Below are 15952 nucleotides of genomic sequence, written 5' to 3' on the forward strand. Positions count from 1 at the left end.
GAACTCCAGTTACCAGACTAACACAGTATGTTTCACCTGTGAAAACGTACGGCTCCAATGTCACCATACATAGAATGTTCCATGCATACACATTAAAATTGGCTCCAGCTCTGTTGCTAAGAAACTGCAGAAGGAAAGGGTTTTCCATCCTCTTCATTTATAAAATAACCACTTTGTCTACAGGAGAACAAATGCAATCTCTCAAGTCCCCTTGTGTCTTGTTCTCATTTTTTAAACGAACAGAGAAAGATGACGGAGAGTGGCTGAAAGTGTATGCTGTCGCCATTTTTTTTTTTACAGGCCCTTGGAAATGAGATGGAAAACACGGTTTCAATAACCCACTGCTGTAGTATTTATTAATCTTTCAAGCTGAAGATTCCCCCCAATACTCCCCCACTTCAAGCAAAAATGAAAAATGTCCCAGGAAAATTGCTCTTTGATTTTAAAAGATTATCCTAAGCAGCAAGGAATAATTTGGGGTGTGCCTGCATGCAGTGTGGGGTTACTTCCCAGGTCTCTGTGCTGTTCCTCATTGCCCTAAGGCCTGAACATGTACACGCACCAACATGCACACACACATTTAAATTAAATTGGTACTGCGTCTTGGAGCCCAAGAATAGCACAACTTACTGTTGGTTTTAAACAAAATTACCTAGTATCAGGGCTAGGGGGTAAGGAACTTTAGAAACATACTGGTTAAAGAAAATGAGAAAAAGAACGGCCTTGTTTAGAAAAACAGGCATACTACCTTCTCTGACCACAGTTTAAAGAGGAAGCCTAGAAAGCAATAAAGCCACGTATGTGAAATCCAAGGTCATGGCTGAATTTGTAGATTTAACCCAGAGGCAACTTGTATTGACATGAAATACTGTAATAAATTTTTGAAATATCTCTCTCCTTCTAATGTTCAGCCTATCTCATTTACTAAAGGATTTTAAAATACGTTTCTCTTTACAGGTTGTTATGCAGTAGAGCCTTCCTGCAAACTAACTGACAAAATTGATTGCCTTATACCAACTCTTCCACACATATAATTGATTTTTAATTCACCGTCTCATTTTCGAATGGACTTGGCAGTAATATACTCCACTCTATTCACACTATTGACTTGTTTAAAAAAGGGTTTGATTCAAAGGCCGATGGGTGTCAATCATAGGAAAAATAGTTCAATCTCATTAATACTTGAAGCACTGTGCAAATTTTACTTGTATCTATATTTTCCTCTTTTATTGACTTGTTTATTTTTTAAAGATTTTATTTTTTGAAGTAATCTCTATGTAGACCCAATGTGGGGCTCCCACCTACAAACCCAAGATCAAGAGGTGTATGCTCTACTGACTGAGCCGGCCAGGCACCCTTATATTTTTCTTTTTTAACACCAAGGACTGATTTTTGCTATGGACCATAGGAACACATAACATGAGTAATAATATATAAATATGTATATATACATATATATATACACACACACACATATATATGTATATAACTTATGTGTAAATAATATGCCAAAATGTCTACTTATCTTTCCTACCCTCCTGTCTCAGAATTAAGTTGTTCGTAAGAGGCAGTACCAATTAATTTAAAATTAGAGGAAGGGTAATCAGTTGAGAGAAACAGCTACTTCAATTTAAAATTTACTAACTACCGGGGCGCCTGGGTGGCGCAGTCGGTTGGCGTCCGACTTCAGCCAGGTCACGATCTCGCGGTCCGTGAGTTCGAGCCCCGCGTCGGGCTCTGGGCTGATGGCTCAGAGCCTGGAGCCTGTTTCCGATTCTGTGTCTCCCTCTCTCTCTGCCCCTCCCCCGTTCATGCTCTGTCTCTCTCTGTCCCAAAAATAAATAAACGTTGAAAAAAAAAAAATTTAAAAAAAAAAAAAAAAAATAAAATTTACTAACTACCTATTCTGTGTTGCAGAGGTATAGAAAGGTATCTCTAGTTCAAGTTCTGGGTATATCGTAAACATTCTCAGATTAAGATTTCTTATGAAAGTGAGAATTCCAATAAAATGATTCAACTTACGTAAGTTTACAAACACATAAACCAATGTACATACGGGAACAAAGACACAAAGAGGGCAGGAAACCTAGAAACTGAGATGGTAGTGAGGTTTCAACTCCCCTGTAATGATTTTGTAATGATATCCTAACAACAGAGATGATTCACATAAAATTTACAAGAGAAAAAAAATGAATGGGTTCATATTAGATGACCGACAGGACCCTCCTATCACCAACATTTTTTGAATGACTATATAAAACGCCCAACAACTCTAGAAACCTGGTCATTTCTAAAAATCGATACCATACAATTAAGGCTTCCCTTATATTGAAAATACACAATTTAAAACTAAACACTGAGATTATGGACATCTTAAAACTCACACGATGGTAACTGCAGGCTGAGGAGGGCTGGCTCTCTTCCCCTGTCATCATCCCCATCTCTGCTTTCACCTCCAAAACCTCCTGCTGCTATATAGGACCTTGACTCTGGTTTTGCTGTGGATTCCATTTTCTACAGCTGCCACACAAAGAGCAAATAAAATTCATTGTATTTTTGCCCCACTAAGCAGCTCTGTCTTCTGGCACATCCGGATGCCCGGCTTGAAAAGAGTGAGCAAGGAAAACAATGTTTTCTTGAGCAGACATTCCAAAAAGGGCCTAACAGAGGCGTCTGAAGACGCTGCTGGGAGAGACACCCCTCAAACAGCTGTGTGTGTCCTGTGGCAATCATTCCTTGACCAGCCACACGGGTTCATTGGTTTACAAATATTCAGACAATTAGTTTGGCGTGTCCTGTCAATTTTGAAAGAAGGATTCTCGTTTGCGTTTATGATAACACTGAGCTTTATGCCGAAGGACAGCTTAGACGTTTTAAAATTTATGAATTTGTAAATCCATGTACACGACCAGTTAAAGTTTATCACCGCACCAGGGATGAACTATCTTTGGATAAAAATGTTAGAGATCATTCGTATCTAGGCTGTTCACGCCATGTAGGACATCAACGCTGATACCCAATATTGAAAGGGAAGCATATTTCCAGATAAAAGTTACAGTTAGCCATGACCAAGCGGAATCCTCTGCGGGAACACCAGAAGCAACAAAGCCTTCACCTCAGGCAACACCTGGAGTTTTGCTGAAAGCCACCTGGACATGAAAAGAACGTCCCAAACAAACCTGGCCAAGTGGATGGGAAGCAAAGGGTGAAGCGTGCAGCTCAGTGCAGCACCCAACTTTACAACCTTGCAAGTCAGGCCACACTCCACAAGGAAAATGCAGGCCCTGAATTTTAAAAAGAATTCAATTAGCATCCCCGGCATTTCCCTAATCAACAGCTGAATGCTAATTAAGAGCACAGCAGCCAGCAGCAATGGAATCCCAGCGCAATAAGCAACGGCAAGCACAGCAAATGCTACCTTCGGCTCACGTGCATAAATAAGCAGAATTAATAACTACCCGAGCACGGAAGGGTGACTTCATCTGTTTCGATTAGGTGCAGTTCAGCCTGGGGCCTCTGTGGTATATTTGAATGTGTTCATCATGTTTAATTAAAAACCTAATAATCTAGAGTTTCTTTTACTTTTTCTTTTCTTTTTTTAACAAGTTCTGATCAGTATTTTTCTCCTCTTTCTCTTCCTAAGTCCTACTCATTTAAATGGCTCCCTGATACGGAACAATATTTTTAGCATAACGTAAGTGAAACTGGTTAACCGTCAGTACAACTCCCAAACGCAGTAGCCAGCCATGCACTTTGGTTCCATCCAACTGACCTAGCATTTCTTTGAAACTGCCTCTCTGATCTGACCCAGTTTATTTAGCCTGAGAGACTGCCTTGAGCTAGCTACCAAGGAGCTTCTCACTCATTCCACTAAAGCAGAGCTCAACTGTCACTTTCTGGCCTAGAATTTGACAGAAATTGGCCCAAATCTGGTATCCATTCCCCAAGATTTAAAGTATTTCAGCCCCCAAAGAAACTTCAGTAAGAAATACCATATCTATAGGGGCACGCGCCTGGGTGGCTCAGTTGGTTAAGCGTCCAATTTTGACTCAGGTCATGATCTCACAGCTCCTAGGTTTGAGCCCCATGTCAGGCTCTGTGCTGACAGCTCGGAGCCTGGAGCCTGCTTCAGATTCTGTGTCTCCCTGTCTCTCTGTCCCTCCCCTGCTCACGCTCTGTCGCTCAAAACTAAATAAACATTTAAAAAAATAATAACATATAAAAAAGAAACACCGTACCAATAGATACACAAGCGGTCAAAGGAATCACTGAGAGAAAATGTAAAATGAAAAGCCTCTCACTGTGTAATTTTGAGGCCTAAAATCTCAACAATTAGTTAATATCTGACAGACCTAGGACGAAGAAACTGGGTGGTGTTATCACAAAGAATATGGGAAATTTTTTCCAAAGGTAAAACTTTTAAGGTCAGCTTTGAGCGCATGTAAAAGTTTTTCTCTGGTGCATAATTATTAACTATTACAAGTTTTAAAATGTTAGAGTGAAGGTAATCTTTTTTTTTATATATTTTTTATACTTACTTTAAAAAAAATTTTTTTTTTTAATATTTACTTTTTTAAATATTTACTTTTGAGAGAGAGAGACAGAGTGCAAGTGGGAGAGAGGCAGGAGAGAGGGAGACACAGAATCGGAAGCAGGCTCCAGGCTCCGAGCTGTCAGCACAGAGCTCAACGCGGGGCTCGAACTTTCGAACCTCAAGATCATGACCTGAGCTGAAGCCCCAGAACGATCTTAATTAAAGAATCTTGGGTGGCTCAGTGGGTTCAGTGTCTGACTTTGGCTCAGGTCATGATCTTGCAGTTCGTGGGATTGAGCCTCATGTCGGGCTCTCAGCTGTCAGGGCGGAGCCTGCTTCAGATTCTTTGTCCACCCCTGCCCCCCACCCCAGTCCCTCCCCGGAAGATGTGCGCGCTCTCTCTCTCGCTCAAAAATAAACATTAAAAAAATTTTTTTTTAAATCTTTATTCACTTTTGAGAGACAGAGCATGAGTGGAGGAAGGGCACAGAGAGGAGAGACACAGAATCCCAAGCAGGCTCCAGGCTCTGAGCTGTCAGCACAGAGCCTGATGTGGGGCTCGAACCCACGAACCGTGAGATCATGACCTGAGCCGAAGTCAGACGCTTACTGACTGAGCCACCCAGGTGGTGTCCCAAAAATAAACATTTTTTAAAAATTAAAAAAAAAAATCTTTACAAACAATAATCTTGAATAAAGAGTTGTTAATATTCTTCAAGCCCCTCTTAGAGACAGTAGTCTCTACCAGACCCCATCAGTTAAGTCCCTGCTCTTAAGTTTATGAACTAGGAGGGCAATCAACTCAGAAGTAAAGCCTGTGAGGAGGAGCGGAGGAAGGGGCAGGAAAAAGCCAGGGGCAGGCTGCTAACAAACGCTGCAAACTGGGGAAACAGCTCAGAAGAGGGCGCGATCACAGCGGGCTGGGCCCGGGAACCGCCCTGAACCTCAAAGAGCGGTGAAAAGCAGTGAGGGTGTGCACTGGCGAGATGGGGAGAGATCTGTCTGATCAGGGAGCACGCACCCGCAGGAGCCAGGACGCACAGGGGCCGCGTGTTCCCAGCCCGGCCAGGGGTTCGCACTGTCAGGTGCTCATTCCACCAACACTTGCACACGGAGTGTCCAGTTCATATAAATGCAAAGGAAAACAACTTCATCGACGCTGCTGCAGTTAGATCAAATGGATATACTGGAGGCGATGATGCTTAAAAATAACTAAAATGTCAGGGCGCCTGGGGGGCTCAGTCAGATGAGCGTCTGGCTCTGGTCACGATCTCACTGTTTGTGGGTTTGAGCCCCGCGTTGGGGCTCTGTGGTGACAGTGTGGAGCCTGCTTGGGATTCTCTCTCCCCATCTCTCTCTGCCCTTCCCCTCCAAAATAAATAAACTAAAAAATAACTAAGACGTCCAGGTACACAGAAAACTTGGGGGGGGGAAAAGAAGAGAGGTAGGCCCACGTACTTACTTTAGTTGGGACACGCTTTGCTTACTCCTGTTGAGTGCTGGGGTGGGAAATGAGGGGACTTCCAGGGAAGAGGCCACACACACAGAGGGTGATGCTCTCGCAGCCAAAACCAGGCCAAGGCAGGGGCTCACTAGTGATGGTGCCTCGCTGCCACGTCAAGCTGGTCCAAGATCTGAGAGGCTCCCTTCAGCCTATCAATTATTCAATCCCTCTTTCCCATTCACTTTTGAGGTTTTAGAAAATGAAGCTTAACTTCCTATAAATAAGGGGATGGCCATTTGATCTCTGAGTTCTGCAAGGGCTGGAGGCCTGCCAACATATTTCTCAAAACCTACACCGAAACAAGAAGCAAACGTGATAGAAATGAGCCCAATGACAAGGACTTATGCAGTTACGGATCATTATCATGTCCGCCTAGAGTCGTGCTTCACTTTTTAAAATAAAGCCGAGCGTTTTCTGATGTGTAACACTCCCCTTTCCCTCCCACCGGCTGCCGACAGCAGGGACACGGTTCACATTGTGCCCAAGAGAAGCGAGTGCAGCAGGAAAAGGAAAGCAGCTTTCTTTTAAGTGGGAGTCTTCAAATTCCAGAGCGAATGAGAGGTCTGGGAGACAGGAAGGGAGAGTGCCTGGCCGCCCGGCCGCTGAGGAGCCCCGGGGCGTCAGCGCAAAGGAAGGAACAAGAAGGGCATCGGGGCACGTGGGCGCTGATGGGGTCTCTGGGTTGGTGGCATTTCACACATTCCTTCCATCCTTTCACCTCCTCACATCTTTCTGGCACCAAGACTTCCTGAGGAACTTTAAAATTTCATCAGTCACAAGTCGCATCTCCTTGTCACAGAAATGGGTCCACAGTGAAAACCACATCCACGGGACTTTACAAAACAAACGAATGTGACGTGTGTACTCTGCCAGTGTCTGAACAGGAACAGATGTTTAAGATGCCCCCAACTCTTCACTGATCGTGTAAAGGTTTGAAACTTTTAATTTCTAAACAGCAGCACCAACCTCATCATGCGTCTGATAAGCTGCAAGTGTTAACGGGCTATGAAAAAGCTCTCTCCCGACCAAGCCTTCAGGGGCCGCTTCAGTCCGCCCCTGCTACCTTCTCGTCTCCTACTTTGCCCCCGACTGCCCAACCCCCACGTGGCCTTTCCTCGAACAATCGCCTTGGCTCTTGCTCCAATGTGCCCCCAGGGTCTCGCCATTTCCCACCGGCACTGCCACCATGCTGTCCGCTCACCGGTCTCGGGCCCGGATGCTCGCCATTGCCCCGGAAGCCCACCTGCGACTCAGTGGCCAGAGGGTGCCCGCCAGCAGATGATGGTACCCTCTGCTCAGAATCTGCCCACGCAGAGTGAAGAGCGAGGCACCGACCGTGGGTCCGCAGGCCGCGCCCGATCCCCGCACTATCCCTTCCCCGCAGACACATGCCTGCCTCCGTCCTGAACGCGCCCGGGGCCCGGAGTTCTCTCTCCCGGCCACGCTTTCACCGTAGGGCCCCGATCCAAAAGGCTCACCTCTGCTCAAATGGTTCTTACCAGGCCTTTCCTCAGCCCCTTCTGCCACACAGCCCCTCACCCAGCTTACTCCCCATCCTACCTTGCCTACTCCGTCTTCCCCAGCACGTGTGTGTACCGCCACTTAACAAATATTGATTTACAGACGGTCTCTCCTCTGAAAACAAACACAAGCCTCGTGAGGAGGGACCTTTGTTCTTGATACGGCTCCTAGCACAGCACCCGGCACACAACAAGTACTCGATAAATATTGCCGAAATAAACAAAAGAGCGAGATCAGGAAAGCACCAAGAGCTTCTAAGCACGCTTTCTTAGCAGATTTAGAACACAGGCGAGGGACTTAAAATCGACAGGTCTACCAGTGACAGCGGCCATCTTCGTTTCTTTCAACCTTAAAGGGCAAACGTCAAGCTGTAACACGCAAACACGAGACCGTATCTGCAAGAGCACAAGCAGTCTGTAAGTCTCTGACAGCAACGCCTTCCAGAAGTCACAAGATGGGGATGTAGCTCCATGGGAACTCAGTCGGCTGGGACAGGAATCCGTGGGTTTTCAATCTGTGTTTGTGGGCACCTATCTTATCTCCCTACCTTCTTTGCTGAGCCACGATGACAGGACGAATATGTAAGATCCACTACATTTATATAATCGGGTCTATGCTACCTGCTCTTGACTAACGTCCTTCAGCAGGTTAGGGATCCTGCTGGCTCTCCAAATAAAAACAAGGCAACAGCCCCGCTCTAGGTTACGCAGCAAATGGTTTTAACACTTATGTCTTAAGGGGCATGTGGGCGGCTCAGTCGGTTGAACGTCTGACTCGGCTCAGGTCGTGATCTCACGGTTCGTGAGTTTGAGCCCCAGGTCAGGCTCTGTGCCGACAGCGCCGAGCCGGCTTCAGATCCTCTGTCCTCCTTTCTCTGCCCCTCCCCTGCTCATGCTTTCTCTCTCAAAAATAAAAAATAAGCATTAAAAAATGCTTATGTCTTAAAATAGGTATCAAACGCTGACTTGCTGAAACCAGCCAACCAACCCTACAGATTCTTCTGTCTTTCCATGAAACCGGAGAACATCCTTCCCACAGAGCTTCCTAAAAAGCAAGTCTTTCCATGCAACTTTCAGGTTTAAAGTCTCCTTCCTTTGACTGCTGGGTACCACGGACAGTCCCCGGAGGAGCAGGGAGGTCACGCACTGAGAAGCAGACACCCCCGTGACCCAGACCGCAGGGCCAGTCCCGTCGGAGCTCACCACTTCGTCCTCGGTCCAGCACTTCTCGATCAGCTTGGGCACGGGCTTCTTGACCAGGCGCTGCAGGGCTTTGCCAGCGTCATAACCACTTTCATGTAGCTAAAACAACAACAACAACAACAACAATTTTAGTCAGGTAAGTGTGCCAAATAGCAGATCTGGAAGCAAATCAATGAAAGAGAAGCCCTGCCATTTGTCCTGACAGAAGAATCATGGAACGGGCATGCTCATCAGCACAATTCACATCCCCCCACCCCAGGTCCAGCTGTTCGGGGAAAGGGAGGCAGGCAAGGCAGAGAACATTTTGGCAAGAACAGGAACAACGTTAAGAACAGTAACATTTACTGAACATCCGACCTGGCACAGAGGTAAACACATTCCTCGTGCTCATTATTTTTTTTAATCTTATATTTTTTTAATTCTCTCATTTAAGCTTATGGGGCAGGAAGTATAGTCACCTCATTTTATGGATAAGGAAACTGAGGCATAGAAAGGTCAAGTGTAAAGGTGCTCACCACACTAAACCAGTAGGCGGTAAAGCCAAGACTCCGACCAGGCAACATGATTCCCACTCACTCTCGTCCCCTTCTCCCCAGAGCAGCTCAAAGACCTACTGCATTATGTTATCTCCTGGTAGCATTTCTGAAGTCTTGCTACTGTAGTCATTTCACTAAAAAAATCTGAAGTACCTAAACTATACGAGCTTTGTAATGAAACTCTGTAACAGTATACTAACTGCTCAGTACACACGAATGAAGAGACTGGTTTATCTACACATTCCTCTTAGGACCAGACTTCTCTCTCACCAAAGGTGATCAACTTTTCCCACTCCACGTCCTTTCCAACCCCAGGCAGCGCCTGACACCGCTCCCCCTCTCTATCTTGCAAAGACACGCCTTTCCTAGTTCACGTGACCCCAGTCCTCTTCCACTTGCAGACAACGGAGTGAAGGAGCAGGCAGAAGGATCCTCTTGCATAACCTCCCGCCTCCCACCTGTGGCTGTCACTCCAGAATTCTCACTGGAAATGTGACTTTCCTTTACATATCTAGTTCCCTGGCACAAGAATCCGTTTTGGCTAGGGGTGCCTGGGCGGCTCAGTCGGTTGAGCATCTGACGTCGGCCCAGGTAACGATCCCACGCTCCGTAGGTTCCGGTCCCAGTGTCATGAATATGAATATGAATGCTAGATATTAACTTTTATACCTTCGTAACATTCATCATTAGACTTTAAAAAATAAAATAGTATACTATACTATAAATACCATACTAAATAAATCCTAAAATAAAATACCATAATTTGGAAATGTTTGAAAACTGTCCAGGGTCGCCTGGGTGACTCAGTCAGTTAAGAGTACAACCCTTGATTTCGGCTCAGGTCATGATCCCAGAGTCATGGGATCAAGCCCCGCCTCGGGCTCTATGCTGAAAGCAAGATTCTCTCTCTCCCCCCCTCTCTGCCTCTCCCCTGCTTCCACTCACACTACACATGCTCGTTCTCTCTCAAAATAAACTTAAAAAAAAAAAAAAAACCCATCTAATCTAGACTTCTTTCAGAAATCTAAAAAGATGAAAACAAAGTTAGGTTTTCAAATTTTGCCCAATACCTAGAACAAGCAGATACCTGTCAAGCTCTATAATATAACAAGAATCTAGAATATGAGGTTAACAACATGGATCAGGACTGAATAATAGAAGAAAATTGCAGGCCTATTTAATTCTTTAAAAAGCACATATTTTAGTGATAATCTGAAGTCAATTCAAGTTGATCAGGTCATAAATTCTTAATAAAAAGCTTATGGGAGACTAACAACATTTCTTCAGAGGTAATTATATATATATCTGGGGTAATTGTAAAGAGACAAAAGACCGTGGACTCTGGAGCTAGACAATCAGATTCAAACACTAGGTCTGTTACTTACTAAGTATATGAACTCAGACGAGCTACTCATCTTCTCTGGGCCTTAATTTTGTCATCTTTAAAAATGAGTAGAGGGGCACCTGGGTGGCTCAGTCAGTTGAGCGTCCGACTTCGGCTCAGTTCATGATCTCACAGTCTGTGGGTTTGAGCCCCGCGTCGGGCTCTGTGCTGACTGCCTGCCCGGAGCCTGGAGCCTGCCTCGGATTCTGTGTCTCCTTCTCTCTCTGCCCCTCCCCCGCTCATGCTCTGTCTCACTCTGTTTCTCAAAAATAGATAAATGTAAAAAAAAAAAAAAATTTTTTTTTTTTTTTTTTTAAATAAAAATGAGTAGAACATGGGCATCTGGGTGGCTCAGTCAGTTAAGTGTCCAGCTCTTGATTTTTGGCTCAGGTCATGATCTCACAGTTGTGAGATCGAACCCCACGTCGGGCTCCACGCTGATGGCGCGGAGCCTGCTTGGGATTCTCTCTCTCTCTGCCCCTCCTCCCGCCCTCACGTGCACACTCGGGCATTCTCTCTCTCTCAAAATAAATTAAAAATAAAAATAAACTTTAAAAAATGGTAGAGTGAGAACTTCTACCTCTTAGGGGATTATGAGGTGAGCATTAGAAAAAAGCATGAAAATTGCCCAGAACTGTACCTAGCATGTAATATACCAAATGAGTATTAGCAATTCATTTTTAAAAGGAAAGAGAAAAAAAATAAAGGAAGGAGCTCTACCCAATTTTCATCAATTTTCTAGATTAGACAGTAGCCTTTCCAGAGAGAGAAAAAAACAAACTATAAACAAAACCACTTATGTTTCACATAATTATTCACGTTCATAATTTTGGAAGTTTGACTAAAACTCTGGTACAGTACACAGGAAAAATGAAGAAGAATTTTAAATCTTCTGTGGCTGATGGGAGAACGTGAGGCCTGTTCCAAAAGCGAGCGGCTGAAGGAGCAGAGCCAATGAAACATCATCAGCCCTCCCTGTGCCATTCCTGCCTCTCGGGGAACCGAGGACGGTTCTGAACGAGACTCGGAAGACAGGTTCCAAATGCCTCGCCAAACTTCTGGTGGTCTGGTCTGTCAGACAGGCTGGCCAGTGCGTGTGCGGCGCCCTCCGAGAGATCCCCGCCGGGCGGCTGACTTCCCGGAAGCGCAGGCCAGCGCTCACACCCCTGCACGAATCTGCACTGGGCACCACGCTCTCCGTGGTGTGCGCCGTACCCTGGGCTTCCTGCTGCTACTCTGCTCTCTAAATACTGGCCAATGCCTTCCTTTTGTCCCGTCTACCGTCTGCCTGTCCTCTTAAAATATCCCCGTTCCTGACCTTTCCGTGGAAGGAATCCAATAAATATTTAGTGTCTACCCCTCCCCCCCTCTAGAAAGACATATTCATAAAGTCAGAACTATGGGATTATTCACCAACAGTGATGAAATATTTACTGAACAAACGAAGTTCGGGCATTACTGCGCTGTCCTCAATATGCATAAAGGCTGGGACACAGGCTGGGTCCGGGGGGGGGGGGGCGGGGGGGCTCTGCCTTCCCTCTTCCTAGGGAACCAAAACAAACCTCTACACACTCACCTTCTTCTGAATGTTACTAAGATTTATTTCTACTTTCTAGGAATTCTAAGAACACTCTGAGTTTTCATTTCTTTATGGAAATACTTTAATGATACTTCATTAAAGATGTACTTTTAGCATACAAAAAGTCGTTATGGCCCACACAGCTTCACAAAAATGAAGATTACGTTTTGAGCCCTTGGGGAAAATTACTGTTGCTGAGGACACCCTTCGTTCCTTCCACAGGTATTTGCAGAGTGCTAAACTGCCAGGGACAGATATAGCTCGTGAAGAACAAAGAGAACGGTCATCAGGAAAGTAAGACCGAGAAGGGTCTGTAACAGTCACTGCAGAACGTGTCTATCTAAATCTCACATTCAAAATCTAGGGTCCCAAAAGGCTGGGGACTACCTTCTTTAGTCCATGTATCAAGCAACAAGTAAGGCCTTCTAAAAGGGGGTTTGTTTTCTAGATGATCACGAAGATTTCCTTTCTTTGGGTTGGAGACAAAATAATGTTTGAGGAAGAGCTTAACTGGATATTTCCACTGTATTCCTTATGTAAATCAGAATTAAGTCTACCAAAATACTGGCTATCTTAAATCTCTAAAATTGTCATTAACAACATTCCCCTCTAATATAGTGTCGAGCTCTAACAGATTAAAGTAATTTCATCTTGAGGAAAACATGATGTGGGTTTCAAATTTTAAACCCCTGATCACAGCCATACACACACATTCATATAGTCAGGAAATGCAGTACAGGCTTCCCAATATCGCTAAGGTAAAAGGTCCTTTAATGTGAATAAAATTTTCTTCCATTTCTCCAGAGAAGACTGTTCAAAGAAATTGCAACGAAGACAGGGGGAGAACCCCTCAAACGTCTTACAGCTTCACTTTGTAGCCTTGGAAAAGCAATTCAAGCAAGGTAAGTAAACCTTCTGTCCATTCTGCAACCAAGCAGGGCTGGTAAGATCTGGGATTAAGTGCGATTTTAATGTAGAGTACAGTGAGCTGTACCATTTTAGAGCAGATGGGAAAAGACCACTGCAAAACGCAGGGACCAAGAAAAAGCATCGTTACTCAACCAGCTTCCAATGTTTACAAGCTACTGGGGAGAGAAGCATTTAGATCTTACACCATCCCCATCACCCCGCCAGCCACTAAAGCAGGATGTCATTCAGCAGAAACCACTGTTTTCAAATCCATCATCACAAGAGGTGTGTGTGTGTGTGTGTGTGTGTGTGTGCACGCGCCCCGCACGTAATCCAATGATCAAGGAGGCATAGACTTGTAAATCTGCTGCTTCCGCATCACTGAACTGCAAGTCTGCACTTCTACACGAGTAAAATCAGTCTTTCCCTAAACCACAGGTCGATACCTGGGGAATCTGATAACAAGACGGTCGTTCTTCAACGCGCTAGCCTTTCAAGTCACTCCATCCCGGAACGATCCTGGGGCCTGGTTGTTTTCCTGCGCTTTGCCCTTTGTTCCCCGGGCCTGGCTCCACAGAACCCTCGGGCCTCGTTCTTTCCTCGGCCTTTGGTCCGTTCACTGTGAAACAGCCAACAGGACCCTCCCGCACTGGGGGTCCACTCCACCCTCGTCTACCAGGCCTCCCGGCGGCCGTGGGGCCCGGGGGGACGGCCCCGCTTCAGAGGCAGGCTGCGGGCACCACGTTCTCTCTGCCCCCCGTCCCGCCAACAAAGGCCAACTAAGCGGCTCCCAGGGCCACCGCCGCGCTAGCAAGGACCCGCACGAGCGAGCCAGCCGAGCGGACGCGGCGGGAGCTGTGGTGCTAAAAACGAGAGCAGCTTGAGGAACACGCTCCCGGTCTGGTTCCACCGTGGCAAACGGAACCGCCACACGGAACCCGCAGAGCCAAAAAGCCACCGCGCCACACGCAAGCGCATTTAGCCAGTCGCGTGAAAAGCTCTCCGCGACTTCAGGCGCCCGGCAGCCCCTCCTGTGGAAACCACCCCAGAGTCCATGTCTTCTGTCAACACCTAGCGAACCCAGTGCGGGATCTGAGGCAGGAGACGGACTCTTGTCAGCAGTTGTGTCACAAACCGGCCGAGCTGAGGTTTTCGACCGTCAAACGGGCCTAACACCACTGTCCCTCAGCCGCGTCCAAAGACAATGGAAGGTACTAAATGAGATACAACGTGACAAGATACGTGAAATGTCAAAAAGCTACGCGCCGTGTAGCGGTGTCATCACCACAGGAGACATTTCAGGTCCACATCTCTCACCTAAGACTACCGGGCACATACAAGTTCAGTAGATCATCTACCGTGCAGCGCTGGGGCCCATGCACCCTCGATGGTCAGCTGCGGCTTCTGACCTCTCCGGGATCAGCAGGAAGAAAGGATCGTGCCGCAAGAAGAAAAACACATTTCTGCATAATTGCCCAAGTTAAATCTGCAACTCTCGCTCTGCCTGACAAATCACTCCCTGCTTATTACTTTCTATAATTTAATATATATAAGTGCTTTACTGGCAAGCTTCTCGAAAGAATAAATAATACTTAATGACTGCCTACAGTTTAATTAACTCATGATTGAACTTCTCATGGATTGCTATAAACATTAAATTATATCCTTCCTCAAAGCTGCCATGGATGGAGATCTTGTTTCAAGCTTTAACTCTCCTGCCTAAACAATTTTGAATTTGCAGCAAATCTGTATATTGCACAGAGAGGTGAGAGAATCAACCTTAATGCCTGGTTATAAAGTATGTTATTTTATAGAGCAAAAACGAGGTCTTAACTTAAATAAGACTGAAAATGCGCACATGTCCAAACACCTCATTTATATTACAGCAATCATTAAGCATCTCTGGATCCCAGGCAGTCTTATTAGCACAAACTCTGTGTATTACCACAAGGCTTCAAGTTTCTGCTGTGGCTTCTCATCTTAGCTGCCATTTTCTGTCTGCGTGATGTTGCAAATAAATTTTCCTTTTGGCACGGCTCAGCTGTCAGGCACCCCTGTTCTATAATGAACCCATGAATTACATCTCCCTGCTCTGACATCTCCGGTCTCACACATCAAAATATTGTTCTTCGATTGTAATTTATAACTTAATTTAAATGTCCCTTTTGCTATGACCTTTTTACATCAAATGGCATCGCATCTGGCAGTTTCTCCTACCCCAAAGCATCCTTTTGCAATTATAGCCATTATAATAACTGCAGAAAAAGCCTTAGACTGCATTCATGCTAAATATTAAATAATTGCAGTCCATTAAGAACAGTATTAGGTTTAAAAGTCTTTTGCTCTGTGAAATGTTTATTTGCAAGAAAGTGCCAAAATAGCTTAGAAAGGAGAAAAAGTGGGATTTGGAAGAGATCTTAAAATTCTCTGTGTAGTTCTAATTATTTCAACCATTAATGTAAATGAGAAAGATCTCAAAGAAGTCAAAGACAAAACTTTAAAAAATCTGTCTCCTAATCCATGATTTACAGATGTCCATATATTTTCAGTCATACCACCGTCACCAATGAGCCAGTCAGGCTCAAAATACGTACGTGTGCGCACGAAAAAACTGTAACTGAAACTACAGGCACGCTATTCACTTTTGTTTGGCCACTGTCACTCCAAATAATGCTATTTGATCACTAGAAAGGCTGAATTTGTCTGAAAGTTCTCGCGGGGGCACATTTTAAAGACTGCGGCAAAGATGCAGAACGTAGAAGCTTGAAGCAGGGCTGAGGGGC

The 15952-nt window shown here is 45.3% G+C and overlaps 1 protein-coding gene across 7 annotated transcripts in view; it reads right to left on the reverse strand.

Moving 5' to 3' along the window:
• RERE (arginine-glutamic acid dipeptide repeats) overlaps window positions 1-15952 on the reverse strand; it is a 423431-nt gene that overhangs the window by 84935 nt on the left and 322544 nt on the right. For all 7 annotated transcript variants that reach the window (XM_086715575.1, XM_086715574.1, XM_086715568.1 and 4 more), the window contains one exon: window positions 8762-8860. In XM_086715575.1, coding sequence (XP_086571701.1) covers window positions 8762-8860 — 99 coding nt within the window. The remainder of the gene's footprint in view (window positions 1-8761; window positions 8861-15952) is intronic.

The sequence above is a fragment of the Puma concolor genome, chromosome C1, assembly GCF_028749965.1.
Source record: "Puma concolor isolate L17-30 chromosome C1, mPumCon1.1.hap2, whole genome shotgun sequence".
Lineage (NCBI taxonomy): Eukaryota > Metazoa > Chordata > Mammalia > Carnivora > Felidae > Puma > Puma concolor.